Source organism: Astatotilapia calliptera, chromosome 7 (genome assembly GCF_964374335.1).
Source record: "Astatotilapia calliptera chromosome 7, fAstCal68.1, whole genome shotgun sequence".
NCBI lineage: Eukaryota > Metazoa > Chordata > Actinopteri > Cichliformes > Cichlidae > Astatotilapia > Astatotilapia calliptera.
In genome coordinates this window covers 21,504,526-21,520,971 of record NC_137428.1, presented here as the reverse complement: position 1 = coordinate 21,520,971, position 16,446 = coordinate 21,504,526, and the positions used below count along the sequence as shown (strand labels likewise).

Here is a 16,446-nt window from a genome sequence, read left to right as displayed (position 1 = left end):
TTGAGAGAGTTACTGAACTCATCTCATATTGAATATGTTAGAATAAGGATGGTTAAAAATATTTATATTCTGGGTAATGTCAGAGATATATTAGATTATAAGGCAATGCATATTTTATATTTCTCACTAATTTCCCCCTATCTCAGTTATTGTGCTGAGGTGTGGGGGAATACATACGTGACTTATATACTCTCAACAAAAATATAAACGCAACACCTTTGTTACTGCTCCCATTCCCCATGGGATGGACGTAGAGACCTAAAATTCATTCCAGATACACAATATAACCATCCCTCCCAAACAGTGGTCACAAATCAGTCCAAATGTGTGGTAGTGGGCACATCTGCTATATTGAGATAATCCATCCCACCTCACAGGTGTGCCACATCAGGATGCTGATCTGACATCATGAGTAGTGCACAGGTGTACCTCAGACTGCCCACAACAAAAGGCCACCCTGGAATGTGCAGTTTTTTGCGCTATTGGGGGTCTGGGGACCCAGAACCGGTCAGTATCTGGTGTGACCACCATTTGCCTCATGCAGTGCAACACATCGTCACATGGAGTCTATCAGATTGTCAATTGTGGCCTGTGGAATGTTGGTCCACTCCACTTCAATGGCTGTGCGAGGTTGTTGGATATTCGTGGGAACTGGTACACGCTGTCGTATACGCCGGTCAAGCACATCCCGAACATGCTCAATGGGTGACATGTCCGGTGAGTATGCTGGCCATGCAAGAACTGGGACATTCTCAGCTGCCATCTGCCCTGAACAATGTGAACCATGATTCATCCGTGAAGCGCACACCTCTCCAACGTGCCAGACGCCATCGAATGTGAGCATTTGCCCACACAAGTCTGTTACGGCGACGAGCTGGAGTCAGGTCAAGACCCCGATGAGGACGGCGGGCATGCAGTTGAGCGTCCCTGAGACGGTTTCTGACAGTTTGTGCAGAAATTGTTTGGTTGTGCAAACCAATTGTTCCAGCAGCTGTCTGGGTGGCTGGTCTCAGACGATCTTGGAGGTGAACCTGCTGGATGTGGAGGTCCTGGGCTGGTGTGGTTACACGAGGTCTGCGGTTGTGAGGCCGGTTGGATGTGCTGCCATATTCTCTGAAACGCCCGTGGAGACGGCTTATGGTTGAGAAATGAACATTCAATGCACGGGCAACAGATCTGGTTGACATTCCTGCTGTCAGCATGCCAATTGCACGCTCCCTCATTGCTTGTGGCATCTGTGGCATTTTGCTGTGAGACAAAACTGCACAATCCAGGGTGGCCTTTTGTTGTGGGCAGTCTGAGGTACACCTGTGCACTACTCATGATGTCAGATCAGCATCCTGATGTGGCACACCTGTGAGGTGGGATGGATTATCTCAATATAGCAGATGTGCCCACTACCACACATTTGGACTGATTTGTGACCACTGTTTGGGAGGGATGGTTATATTGTGTATCTGGAATGAATTTTAGGTCTCTACGTCCATCCCATGGGGAATGGGAGCAGTAACAAAGGTGTTGCGTTTATATTTTTGTTGAATGTACATCCTCTATACTTGCTACAGAAGAAAGTGGTATGAATGGTTCATAATGTTAAATATAGAGAACATACAAATAATTCGTTTATAAAATCGAAATTGTTGAAATTTGAAGACTTAGTGAAATTACAGACATTATTATTCACGTGCAAGGCAAAAAATAACACATGTTTGTATTGTGTTCAGGAAGTGGGGACAGTAGAAGAAAGTTTGACTTTAAGTTTGCTAAGACCACACAAAGGCAAATGTGCCCGACAGTTAAAGGTATAAGAATATGGGATTCTCTTGAAGATAATCTCAAGAGTTGTACAAACATGCACCGTTTTAAAATGTGTTACATACTTAAAAGGATAAATCAGTATGAAGAACATGAAAGTAATTAGGGCTAAATGTGGAAGAAAAAAAATTTCATTGCCATTTAATGCTGTATATGGCTGATTATATTGATTTGTTGTTTAGTTTTGCATTGTTACATAAAGATACATGTTAGAGGGTTTTTTGGGGGGTATTGGCGCCCTCTTGTAAGAATATTTGGATTGCAGATAGGGGGCAGGTGCTAACAAGAATTTATTCTTCTTCCTGCTCCTTTTCACCCATGGGTGCAGTGTCATATTAATGGGAAGGAGGTTCTGTATGTAGGAAAAGAAACACTGTTGAACCATGTGTGAAATAAATAAAAGAAATGAAATGTGAATCTGTAACTTTTATATTTATATTATTTTGAGTGCTCAGTATGCAATTAACTATTAAAGCGATCTAAAATTAATTACAGTCCCCATACCATTTGCTAGCACAGGTTTTGTAAATCAACATTTCTAGTCCTCACAGAAGCATGGGGCAGAAATTTCTCTACAACACTGTGAGAAGTCATACAGGAAACTGTTACTAAGTTATTGGTGCTTAAGCTGTTTCTACATGCTACTGAATCATGGGTCAGTTGTACTTCCCGTGAATCCTGTGAAAACAGTCTTTTTCATATGACTGTAGTCTTCTGTTTTCGAGACTCAAAATTAATTGGAAAGTTGATCAACAAGCAGTTTCATGGCCAGGTACACCTTGTTCCCTTGTTATTTCTTGATAAATTAAACAGATTCTGTTGTTGATTCCAAGTGATGAAGTTGCATTTAGTAGCACTGAAATTCTCAGTATGAGGATTAAAGAGTTGGTGATGCAAGTGATGGAGGCCACTGTTGATTTAAAAAACCAAAATAAACCTATCAGAGAGAGAGAGAGCAAAACCTTTTGGAGTGGCCAAATCAACAGCCTGGTATTCTTACATTCCTTGGTAAGGAAAACCCTTCACAACATCTAGCAAAGTCAAGAACTTTCTTGAGGAGATAGGTGTATAATTATCATAATCAACAATCTTCACCAATGAAAAAGGTGCAAACCACTAGTTACACTCAGGACCTAAAGAGTATACTAATGAAGCAAATTCAACACAGCCACACTTGCTTTGTATAAGCTGGCTTGACAAAACCTAAACTCCAGTTGGAGAAAGGGGTATTACTACAGTGGTTATCAACTTTCCCTGTTAAGCTGGGCCTTCTGCTTCAGAATCTTTGCACACTGAAATAAAAACACTCTTCTTCTGGACAAAATGATCCCTGTGACTGTACACACTCTATTCAGAGTCATTATCAGATGATAGTGATAAAAATCTATAAAGACCACAAAAGTATACAAAATATAACAAAAATTGCAACACTTTTGAAAAAAAGGACAAGCTGCATGTTAACCTATTGATGATAGCTTACATGACTGCTGCACATTAGAGCTCTGAAACTTTAACCTGGATACATTTAAACATTAAAGGTTACTGCCTCATAGCTTAATAACAGAGTCATGGAAATGACTCTGCCAGCTCAGAGTGAAATTTATTTTATTGATTGAATGGTCTGATTGATTTTTTTAGTCTGTGTTCTAGTAGTTCCAATTCAAGCAGTGTAAGGCAGACTTGGCAGCAGATTAGAACCAAGTATAAAACCATCTATACATTTTCTGTGCCCCTAACTGAATACATGCAAATTCCAGTTACAATGCAATGCACAGTTTGCACAGCTTGAACTTGAAAAGCTCATGTACAACTTGATAACTGCCTATATAAAATGTGTTTTTCCAACATCGACTCTATACAGTGCTTCAAAACATGTGGTAAGTAAGTTACCACAGTGATTTAGCTAGCCACTTCTGTGACATAGCTTGCTAAAGCATTAATCTTGATTTATAGTACATCCTTTAGGAAACCCAGAATACTCTTGTGATCTCTTGTGATCTTCTTGTGCTTCCGATGCTTTTTAATGAACCATTTACAGAAAGCTCAAACGATATCCCAGACATGATTATGAAAAACGGCTCTAAAGGCTTTTATTGTCCACATCGGAAACTCTTACATCACTCTGCTCTCTTTAGCCAAGCTATCAATATTTTTTTCCCTTCTGCTATTCATCATTTTGTGTTTCATTGAGTTTTTTAGACACATGACACATGATTGTATAACCATAGGCAACAGTGGTATTGAAATATGGTCAGAAATAGACCCGGAATTGGACGATGGATGTAGGGCAGGAAAATGACATGGTAGAAATGTGTCTCCTTTCTTATCCATCTTAACCTTCCTGTGAAAAATAAACGAGACAGATATTAAGTGACATGTGCATTAATGTTCTTACTTACAAAGGTATTTTTATATCCATTTAATGGCGAATATCTGGATTTGGATTTGAACACTTGTATTACAATAGGAAACAGGAGTCAGTACACCCATGTGAACTATTACTTACATGACTTCAAACAGGGTTTTTTGCCACTCAGCATATCTTTCATTACTCCAATTCTTTTTTTTTTCCAATAATTTAATATGCCACGATGTTATAATTTAGACCCAGTCTTCTTTTGCATGGAGAACACTAATGTTGCTCACAGTTTCTGGAAAGAAGTTCTGCCATCCCACAGAAGCATTTTTTAGCTGTAAAAAACAGAAAAGGATCTGTTGTTCTACCTTCTTCTCTAAAGTTTTTATTATTATCATTATTTTTCTGGATTCAAGTCATACAGTTTGGTGAGGTAGTACTTTTTGTCCAATGGAAAGTCTTGTGATGTGTTTGGATTCTTATTTTGTTAGAAGATTCCTTTCCACCCGTGTTTTTTGTTTGTTTGTTTGTTTGTTTTTTAGTATCCACAGGTACTCATGATTCCATTTATATTTACAACTCCCCAACACCTTTTGGAATCCCGCATGTCCATGTCATCACACTCCCACCTGTGAGCTTCATGGTTGGAACTGTACCTTCGCTGTGGTAGTAAGGCCACGTTCACGCCAAACATCCTGGATCCACCTGAGCTAAACCAGTGCCTCTTAGCCTTATGTTACCAAAAAAAGTGTTTCCAGTATTCATCAGGCTTCTTTTTATGTTCATGTCCAAGTATTCCACCTAGAAATTATAGTTTGTTTCCGTGACCACAGGTTTTCTTACCCGTGTCCATTTATTTGTTAAAGTCTGTCAAATTAGATTTTTCAGGCACGCTTGCCAGCTGCATATGTTAACATGTCACAGTCAGCTCATTATTTAGCTTGAAAGAGAAGCTTTTATAATACCAGGTCAGACCTGGTATTTATTATTTATCAGGTGCTCTGTGACCTGTTCATAGATGGCCCCCTGATATGGCAGGAAGCATCATACTGAGAAGGCCAAGCACCATACTGCACCACCAAACTCCTGCTGAGTGTCGGTCAATAGGCAAAAATCGCCTGTCGTGACCAGCCATCATAGTTCATTCCTGCACACCACACTGGTAAAGGAGAAGTGTTGGGACAGTTTAATTTAATGATGTCAACTGGTAACATGTGATTTAAAAAAAAAAAAAAAAAAGTTAGATCAACCCAGAAGATTAAAGTTGTGCACACAACACTCAACAACTGAAACTTAACTTTAAATAAAAAATAGCAAGTTCAGGTAACAGGTTGTAAATTCAAGTTGACAGAAACCCAGAAATAAAACCACCGTCACAGAAAGCTGAGTGAGAATCATCTTAAATATTGCATTAGCTCAACTACAACTCCGATACCTATTTACAGTGCAGGACTCCAGGACACTACGTCTAGTACTTTATAGCCCACAAGTCGATGTCTTTTAAACTCAGTTCAGCTGTCTTACTCAATGCACGTAGGTTGAAGCAATAGCACTAAGAGTATAGTTTCAAAACTGTGTTTTGTGAGACGGCATGTCAATAGTTTTCTTGCACATAAAATTTGAAAACAAAAATATTCTAAAAAGCAGGGGCTGCAGAGTGGTGCAGTGATTGGCGTTGTTACTGTTACCTCAAAGCAAGAAGTTATAGGGTTTGAATCCAGACCGGAGCCTTTCTGTGTGGAGTTTACATGTTCTGCTGGTGCTGCTGTCAGCTTTCTCTTGGTTTCTCCCACAGTCCAGAAACAAGCAGGTTTTAGATTAATTGGTGATTCTAAATTGTCCGTAGGAGGTTTCTCTCCCTGCACTACGACACACCCCATCTCTTGCCCTATAATAGTTGGGATAGGCTCCAGCTGCCCACACGAACCTGACTTGGATAACAGTAAGAGGATGGGTGGATTAAGCTACGTCCACAATGAAGCGCATCAACTTTGAAGTCGACAGCTGGTCACTTTCAGTCTCCAGTTGCCTGGGTGACCCTTGATGTGTTTACCATGTAAGAGCTAAAGTCAGGCCCTCACACCAGCCACACGGAGTCCTGCCAGGTCCCAGTGTCCTCATGTAATGGCCCATCTCCTCATGTCTTCTCTTTACTTCTGAGAGTGTGCTAGGAGACTCGGCCAAGACTTTTGTGAAAGCATGTTTTGATGTGCTATGATGCAACCTGAAATGACTGGAGGTATAGTCTCAGTGATAAGGAGAGAGTAATGGTCACTATCTGAAAAAACATTCCCTTTTTGGGAGTTGTCTTGTTGTTGTTGTAATTTGCAACTGATGAGCAGATGAAATGGATGTATAACGATTTATGCTTCTTAATTGGACACTGACTTTGTGTTATCCTGCGATGCCCCCTTTATTTCTTGAGCATTGTATTATAATTTAATGCATGTAACACAGCATGAGAAACCAGGCTTAGTCCATTTTATGCTTTATGTAAAATTATAAATTAACATGCAGCAAAAAGCAAGTTTTTCTTGGAAAATCTGCTTGATCATGGTGCCGGTTTGTCCTATGTTCCATATATACACACACACATATGACCAGTAATATCTGCAAATTGATCAGTGGATATATTTCCCTGCTTGACCTTTGCTAGTTTTTTTTTTAAAAGTATGTTACTTTAACTTAAAAAAAAATACTATTGTCATATTGCAAGTTAATAAAACCCCAAATAAAATATATATGGATGGTAATTATTTATTTTCATGTGACAAATGTCCAGTTTTAGCTCTAAATATATTTGTTGTTGTAGCGCATTTGTAATGCCCTCAGATATGTATGTATATAATTCCATACACATATGTGTGTGTGTGTGTGTATGTATAGGGAGAGAGAGAGTGAGAGACATATTAAAGTCAATTACTAATTAAATGTGTAGGTGGCAACTGTTCACATGAATGTAGAGAGGGGAAAAAGGTGATAATGGTGACAATCAAAATCACGGGGGTGGCTTTACTCCTCCTGTTTCATGTCCTGTACCTTTTTCTTGTTTCCCACTCTGTTAACAGAACACTATCTTATTTAATTATGCAAACATCTCATGTCTGATGATGCACGTAGGCTTTTTAAAGGACAGTTAAGAGAAAACAGAATGTACACCTGTGTCTGGAATGGTCTCTTCCACTATTCTGCTAGCCTCCTCTGAATGAGTCATCCAGCTGGCTCCTCATTGGATAAGACCATGCCATCCCTAGGGATTGCCTTGCAGAGGCAGAAAGGCCTTGCTTCCATTCACAGAAACACTGGTATGCCAGCCTGCTATTTCATTCACATAAAAGACTAAAAACTGCATGCCTTTTTTCTCTTGTCCACTGCTCCGTTTCTGCTTTGTCTTTTTGCCGTCACTTTTGATTTGCGAGGGCTTTCCTTTTTTCCCCCCTGCTTCTGTGTTTGCCTTTGTTTCTGAGGCGAGAAGGCAGACGTGCTGTCTTCTTCTTCTTCTTTTTTTTTTTTCCTTTTGCCAGGCAGGAAAGGGATTGGGAGGGACTGCAGTGCGAAATCTGCAGCACAGTGAGAGTGGAAGCTGCTTATGAATGAGTGTCAGTCTTTCGCCGTTGCTAGATGCTCTTGAGGACATTTTATATGAATGTGTGCTTTCTGCTGCCGGGAGACAAAGATGCTTCATTGCTGTTGGTTTTAAGGAGACTCTGAAGCTTTTTTTCCCCTTTTATCCATCTGGCTATTTCATTGACTTATCTGCCTGAGAAACATGCCGTTCAGAATGTGTTTGTTTGAGTCGTATCATTCATGCAGTTCAGCCTGGACCAGTTGCTGGGTATTTTAGAGTGGCTGTGAATCTGTTTCTGCTTCATTGTTGAACTGTTTGCTATTGCAGATTGTCAACATTTTTAGGCTTAAAAAAGTAAAATTGCTTTAGTCTTTATATATATAATTGATGCTCGAATATAAATAGCTGTGGAAATAACTGGTGGTAGATTTTGGTGAGTGGTCCAGGACTGATGTCTGCTCACAATATGCAATTATACTTGAACATGGGCAATATATTAATGTTTCACCTATTTCCAATCATACTAAAATTTTGCAATATTGCTTCTCTTGATGATTTATGAAGATTTCTTTTGCATCATTTTAAGGTGAATCTTTATTTTTCTTTAAATAGAAATGTCTATTTTATTTTTGTGCCATAAGATTTTGACAGGCGCTTCGATTTAGCTGTGAATTGAAAGGATGTTTTCATTACATATTTCACTTCATTTACTGTCATCTAAGTGATTAGTTTATGGTGTGTCATCCTTTTATCAAACTTTTATTAGGTCGTCAGTTTTATGGCACTGTTCAAGACGCAAATTCCAGCAAAATATGAATGATTACTTCACGAAGTTACTAAGACAATCAAGTTACCTCTCATCCCTCATTTCCTTTTCACAGAAAAACAAATAAGAAGAAAAGAATTATGGAGAATGAATATGAGACTGGGGAATATAAAAATTGATTGGTTCTAGTGTGCTGTAAGTGGGAGGTTTTTTTTTCCCTCTCCCTCCAACAGGAAGTGATTTGCAGTGTTCAGCAAGCCTTTTGTTGAGAAGGTTTTCTCAGATCAGTGAGTCATGCTTTAGCTCTGAGCCGGCAGGCAGGCAGCAGTCAGTAGAGGGTATTTGCTCTTCCCTTGCAGTGTCCGTGATCATCAACAACACAGATCTTTTTCTGTTCTTAACTTTTTGGATTTTGAGCTAGGAATCAGCAGCAGCGTCACCGCTGGAAACTAAAAGCTGCACCACAACACTGGAAGCCTTTTAGAGACCTTTCCATCCTTTCCCCCCCTCCCTCTGCTTCAGTGTTGTTTCCGTGGATTGTGTCTGTATATTTTTCCTCTGACGGATTGGATTGCAGCTCTGGATTTTACAGAGAGCAGATTGGACTTTGGCGACAACAGCAGCAGCAGCAGCAGCAGCAGCTCAACACAACCACCACTGTAACCTCAATAGAGAAAATTACAGTCAGGTGGCCTGTGATTGCTAAAAAGGCGTTTGCTGCCTACCGTTGCTACTATGTTACAGGAGAGGGTAATCAGCACCGCTCAGCCACGTCTGCCAGCACGCTTGTGAACGAGGCAGGCTGTGCGTGTTGGTTGGTGGAGAGAGGGGAGAGAGCAAAGAGAGAGAAGGGTATGCTTCACCGTACCAAATACAACCGCTTCAGAAATGAGTCAGTAACATCCGTCGATGAGCTTCTTCACGGCCTGACCATGAACCCCAAGGTCTCGGCCACCCCCCAGTCTGCAGCCGAGACGTCTTACACACCCCCGACTGAGGTTCAGCCCTCCTCCGCCACCGCTCCTTCCAGCAACCCCACCGGCCATGGCTCTGACCACCTGGAAGATGGAGGCACCACCCTCTGTACGCTCATCAACAAGGTGTCCGGCCTGAAATTCAGCAACTCCGGCAGCTTGCTCGGCATAAAGGGTCTGCCCTCGGCCGTTAAGGACCTGGCTGTGTCAAAGCTGCAGGGGGGTGGGGGATCAGGCTCAGGCTGCCCGAGTCCCAGCGCAGCTACAGCGGCAGCCTCTGGTGCGGGTGTCTCTCTGTGCAGTTTGGCCTCCCATTCAACCCCCTGTTCACAGCTGGAGCCATCTGTCAGCATGAGCAAGAAGAGCAGGCTGGATGAGCACCAGCCCAGCGGAGAGGACTGGAATCCAGGTGGAGGCGGTGGACTGGTGAGCAAACCCTCCAAAGGATGGCTAGACTCAAACGAGAAGATCTCTGGTCCCGGAGTCACATACATTGTTAAGGTTGGTGGACTCACTCTTTCCCCTCACTCGTTTTGTTCTTTGTTCATCCCAGTCATTTTCCCATTCTCTCTTTTCTTTGAATGAGTCGAGTTTTAGCTACCTGCAAGTGGGGGTGGGTGGGGTGGGAATAATGTAGTTTCTCACAACATGCCCTTGAGTGGGTGTATGTAGGCTGGGTGAAATAGCAGCAACCGGAAAACTGGCACTGAATAATTCAGGAAAAAAGGAGAAGGTCACCATTAAGGGGAAAAGTAGAGGAAAAGCTCATAATGGCAAAACAAAAACGGTAATTATCAATGTGAACATTGTGTAAGCATTTACATTTCTCCGATATTTTGGCCAGTCTCATGTATACAGAGAGGCAACGTTATGCTTTTGTAACCATGGTGATGAGTTATTTCTGTACATTGTGCACCTCTGTGGCTGCTTTAGCTTGCCAACAGTGAATGGGTTGAATGGGAAAAAATATTCGGAGCATCCTCGTCTTAACACACTTATCACTGGCTGCTGTTACTGTTGTCCAACCATCGTACATCATTTAAAGGTGAGCAAGTTGGCGCACAACTACAGGAGCTGCGAATGTCATCATGCCAGCAATGAGTCACTAGCATAAGGAGTGATGATGCAGAGTCCTGGCTCTTTAAGGTGTGAAAGGGGGGGGCGAACATTTTTACTGGGTGAAGTAAAGGAATAATTTTGCTATTTTTTTCTGCCTTGTCTTGTACTGCAGTGCAAAGAGAAATGCAGCTTTTTGGAGAAAATGAAAATTGAGGCCATCACTGCCAGGGGAAATGTGTTATCTTCCAAATCAAGTTACGATTGCCATCATATGACACCTACTACAGCTAGCCCAAACAAAGCCTACAGTATCTGTGACCAGCGTGACATTCCATTAACTGCATTAAGGCAGAGAGCACTTATTTGTCCAGTCAATGCCGCTGAAAGCAGCCACACTGTGAGAGGGGAAATGGGTCTGTCCTGTGCTCACCCTCCACCCCCGGCTTTCCCTGTGGTTTCAGTCCCGTGTGTATTGAGTTCAACGTGGTGTTCTGCTCACAGCACTTTTAATTAGCGTCATGTGGTCACTCCTCGCACATCACGCACCATTACCCCCAAGCGGCATTGACTGACAGTGATGCTGTTTACACTCTCACTTTTATCTCGTACTAGTGTTGTGTTTTTAAAAAATAGAAAAAAAGAAAAGAAATGCACATTAGATATGATAAGGTTTTCTGGTAGCAGATTTAACAGGGGTCTTTCCTAGTATTTCATTGTGTTTTTAGGAAGGTCAGAGTTCAGGCTATATGCATAGCACTGTCTGTGTAGGTTCTGAGTCATCCAGGTCACGAATGATTGAAAAGAAGGCAAGTAGACTTTTTCAAGTTAATGAAAATCAAGTTGTCGTTTCTTCCAAGTACTCAAGGCTAGCACAAGCCTACCACTGTAGTTACAGGAGCAATATGTGACAAATACTAACAAAATAATATGTATAGAATTGGTTATACTGTATAATATGTTCACATAAACAATAAAAGAAATACAGAATAGTAAAGCTGTAATTAACCGATCACTTTCTACATTTCTTAGATCTGCTTTCTTTGCATTTCAGAACCAAATAACACTGACGTATCGATTGTTTGCAAAGCTGATGTGGCAAACGTGTGCTTGGCCACCTGATCAACATAAATCCAGTCCTTTATATTTATTAAATTATGTTATTATTCCTGACCACATTGCCGCATTGCAAAAGTTGTATCCCATAAATGTTTTACTGCCTAAAACCCCCCCAACGATTCTTACATGATTATTTGATTATTAAATTCAATTGCAACCAATTAATTATTCTTTTTTATTGATCACATGCATTATTTCCTGGACCTGATTATCCTGTCTAGACTGTACAGAAGCAATACAGTCTCAAAGCAGTCTGTGTAAAGTTGAAACTTTTTATCCACCGATTCCTGTTTTTGGACACAAATGTTCCCTTTTTTCATGATTCTGAACATAAATATACAAACATTTTCACCTTTAAAATAGGGGAAAGAAGCCACACTTGAAGGTGGGCGTTCAGTTGTCAGGACGATTCCTCCCAAGAGTCTCAAGAAAAAAGATGCTGCAGACACTAAATATACTTCATGTTAAAAGAGTAGTTTAAAAATTGTGCATGCTGTCATGAAAAGTTGGGGCAATTTGTGTTTGTGAGCACAAACCAATGGATTTTTCACACTTTTCATACAGAAGAAATTTTTAGATAATGCACACAATAAACACCGTAGCAAAAGCAGGTTTAGACAATGCAATATACAGTATGACTTAAATATTTAGAAATGTTTGAAATTAATTACAGTTTGTATTATTATTATTATTTTTTTATCTAGATCACTTGGAAACCTAGTTAATCCGAAATTCAGTTTTAGAGTTTTGGTTATGTGCGTTCTTATACAACATAAGGGAATATAAACCCTGCGTGAGCTCAGAATAGAGCTCTGCTAATTTTAGAAGTGCTTGATGTATTTTTGGCCCTGCTAAAGCACGCACTTCAAACACACCCTTATAAAAATAGAGAACATAGGCAATTTGAGAATGTCACGTTGACAAAATAATATTTTTGTTTGAGCGCAAAATGCTGAGCAGAAAGACACAGAGTTATAAAAGGAAATTTATGATTGTAACAAGTTAGTTTCTTGAACTGGCTCTTTTTAAAGGCCAGAGTGGAAACACTGATGTGTCTGGAAGTCTGTTTTGTTTACAGAGAAATTCAAAATATGATTTTAAAAGTGATGGAACTCATCAGCACCAAATGTTCCTGGCCTGTGCATGAGCTGTTGCAGTCTGGTTCTGGAAATGATTTGATTATTTAAAAGGAAACTTTTAATGGTGAATAAACCTTGACTTGTTTTATTTCTAAGTTAGCATCAACTTTGGCTTCATTAAATTTAACTTTGTAAACTTCTTCTATGGCTGGATGCTTTTATTTTTAACTAGAAAACCATCTGCTTGGTCATGAAACAAACTGTTGTTGTAATTTGGGTGTCGGTCTTCCTGCAGCTCTTTTTTTTACAAAAGCATACATTGAAAAATAATTATTTTAATTTGTTTTGTTCAAAAAGGATCTCAGATTTCACCATTATCTTTAATTATACTACATAAATACTAGCTAGCTACTTTTTTGGGTACACCTGTTTAACTTTTTGTCCTATATAATCACGCATTTAGGCATCTAGACATGGTCCAAGAGACCTGCTGAAGTTCAAACCGAGCATCAGAATCATAAAGAAAGGCGATTTAAGTGACTTTGAATGTGGCATGGTGGTTAGCGTGAGACAGGCTGGTCTGAGTATTTGAGAAACTGCTGATCTACTGGGACATTTCCACATCACCATCTCTAGGGTTTATATATCAAATGAGCAGCAGTTGTTTGGTGAAAATGCCTTGTTAATGTCAGATGTCAGAGGAAAGTGTTGTAACTGCTGTGAGCTGAGAGGGAGGCAACAATAACTCAATGTGGCGTGGGTGTGGTCCTTGGCCAGCTGCAGAGGAGGCGTGACGCAGTGAGCTCCCGGGGCGGCGCAGGGGCGGGGTGAACAGGTGTGCTGGGATCTGACAGTGATTGTGTCTCTTTATGTGTTGGCAGTGACAGACGGAGACGGGAGGTGACAGCAGAGAAAGAGAGCGCGGAGTATATGTGTCCACTACAACCCGAGCTTAATAAAAAGTTCTGCACTGTCAAAAGTCGCTCCGGCTGGTATTTCTTGGGTCCACCGTTACACTCAAATAACCCTTTGTTACAGCCAAAGTATGCAGAAGAGCATATCTGAATAGCAGAAGACCACACTGGTGCCACAGCTGTCAGTTAATAACAAATAACTGAGGCTACAGTTAACACTGACATTAAAATCGGACAACAGAAGATTGGGAAACTTTTGTCTCTGTTTCTGCTGCAATATTTAGATGGAGTACAGCGACAGATTGGTGACGTGTCCAGGGTGTACCCTGCCTCTCACTCTATGATTGCTGGAATAGCCTCCTGCCACCTCTGAGGAATGTTTTCAGCCCCTCACTGAGTCTATTCCTCAAAGAATTAAGACAGTTCTGAGACCAAAAGGTGGTCCTACCAGGAGTTAGCAAGATATAGCTATTGAACTGGCAAGTGAGCGTTTAAAAAGTTAGAGAAACTCAATATTTTATTTCCTTTCCAAACAAATACAATCTCTTCATCTCAAACTTAATATAGTTTTTTTTTCAGAGTAGGTAACAATAACTTGACTTAAATGGCCCCGCTGCTTTTGAAAGTCATGCATGCGTCACAAGTTTTAATAACTGTATCATGCCTGATGTTAAACAATGGGTCCATTTCTTTCCTTTCTAGAACAAGCCCCTTGTGTCAAAACTTGTGTGTGTGTGGTGATTTTGTATGCTCTTAAAGACTGCAGTAATTTTTTTTTTTTTAGGCCTTGAAAGGTAACACAAAGATTTGTTTTGTGCATAATGATGTGTAGTCTTTGTTTATTTCACACAGGGTTTTCATTCTTACTTTGCAGTATCTGGGCTGTATAGAAGTCCTGAGGTCGATGAGATCCCTGGATTTCACTACAAGGTCACAAATAACAAGGTATGTTCACACATTTATATTTCTTCAAGGACAAGACAAGTTGAAATTAAATGGATTCTTGCTTATGATGAGAGTTTTTAATTTGATAAAATACTTAAACAGCCACACACACACACACACACACACACACACACACACACACACACACACACACACACACACACACACACACACACACACACACAAATTGTTCAGCAATGAACAATTTCCACATTTAAAACTATTTAAATCCATTACTTTATTTCTAATAAACAACTGAAACACATCAATGGCAAAAGGATGTGGGGGTGTCAAACATCCATCCCTTCATTCGCTTCCTCTTGTCCTTTTCAGGGTCACGGGTGGCGCTGGGGCCTATCCCAGCTGTGGTGTCAAACATGTTCAATCTAAATAAAACAAGGTTAAAAAAAACACTTTTAGTTAAACACATTTAAGTACGTCTTAAGAAAAATAAGTGCAGCAAAGAAATGCCACTGTAGTAACTTTTTCCTGTAAATTTACTGTAAAAACAAAACAAAACAAGAACAAAAAGAATATGTCATGGTCCGGAGTCTGTGACTCCGTGTTTATGTTTAGTTTATTATCATTCTGTGGTTTACCTTGGGTGTTTGTACTCTTCTGTTTCATGGTTCATGTTCCTATGTTCTGTGTCCCCCAGTCTGTGTTAAGTTGGTGTGTTATGTCATTACGTGTATGTTTCCTGTTTTACTTTGAAGGTCCGTGTCTGTTCTCAGTGTGTTCAGTATACTTTTCCCCTGTCTCGTCAGGTCGGATTACTCCCAGCTGTGCCCTCCTTTTGTGTCTCATCCCCTCGTTATCCTTCTGTGTACTTTAACCTCGTGTCTGCCTGTGTTAGTTGCTGGTTCGTCTGTGTTGTTTCCCCTCGGTCTCCCTGCATCTCTCCATGTGTATTTCCCCGGACCTCCCTGCATCTTCGTTTCTGGTTTGTTTTGTTAGTTTTACCCAGTTTAGGTTCCAGTTTCATGTTCCCAGTGCCTTTGCTGTTTGTATTTCCTTCGTTAATAAATACTCACCTGCACCATAGCTGCCGCGTCCTGGTCCTAAATAATTCCACACGGCTTGCCCCGGCAAACCGTGACAGAATAGAAGAAAATATTAACAATAAAATGCCATATCTTTATTTTTTATCAGTTACTTTTTTACTTTGATGATTTATAGCAGGCCCAGGTTTTATCCACATCAGCAGTATTTGCATATTTTCATTGTCAGATAGTATTGAAGATGTGGTTTCAGCACCAGTATTCATATGACACCAGACCTAAAATGATATTTCACAATCCTAATTTTTATGTCATTGTTATTGAATTGACATTTTGTGCTGTATGATAAAAATAATTAATTCATAATAATTAAATAAATAAAGAAATTAACAATTTTAAAAAAAATGAAAAATGATGCTATAACCGTATGTTGAATATAAAGAATACTGTGAAAGTGTAAGTGCAACATCTGGTTTCTGAAAAGTGAACCAATTTACAAACACATAAGAAAAGTAGAGAAATACATTTTATGATCCAACCGATGAAAGAGTGCTGAATAAGCACCCTCACATGCTGAGGTTAATAAAACTGCTCTTTCTTACATCTGTTGGTAGGAATTACATACAAGTGACTAACTTAGATAGCAATTATTACTGAACCTTTAATGTGATTTTTTTTTTTTTTTTTTTTACCAGTTTGGTTTCTATCTAAGAAATAACATAGCATAACATAACAATCATAGGACAATAAGAGATTAGTCACTATTAACAAAATATTTTGTATATTCATTTCAACTGTCAAACTCATTGAAAAAAAAATGCATCCAAACATTTGCTGTCAGTATCTAGAAAAA

General features: G+C 40.0%; 1 protein-coding gene across 2 annotated transcripts in view; it reads left to right on the top strand.

The window, feature by feature from the left end:
- Positions 1-16,446, top strand: part of shc3 (SHC (Src homology 2 domain containing) transforming protein 3) — a 30,108-nt gene that overhangs the window by 1,338 nt on the left and 12,324 nt on the right. Inside the window, exons 2-3 of one of the 2 annotated variants that reach the window (XM_026173611.2) lie at positions 8,621-9,980; positions 14,522-14,592. In XM_026173611.2, coding sequence (XP_026029396.1) covers positions 9,360-9,980; positions 14,522-14,592 — 692 coding nt within the window. In that variant the 5' untranslated portion in view covers positions 8,621-9,359. Of the gene's footprint in view, positions 1-7,033; positions 9,981-14,521; positions 14,593-16,446 lie in introns of those variants that run through there. The other variant, XM_080304210.1, reaches the window with a different exon arrangement.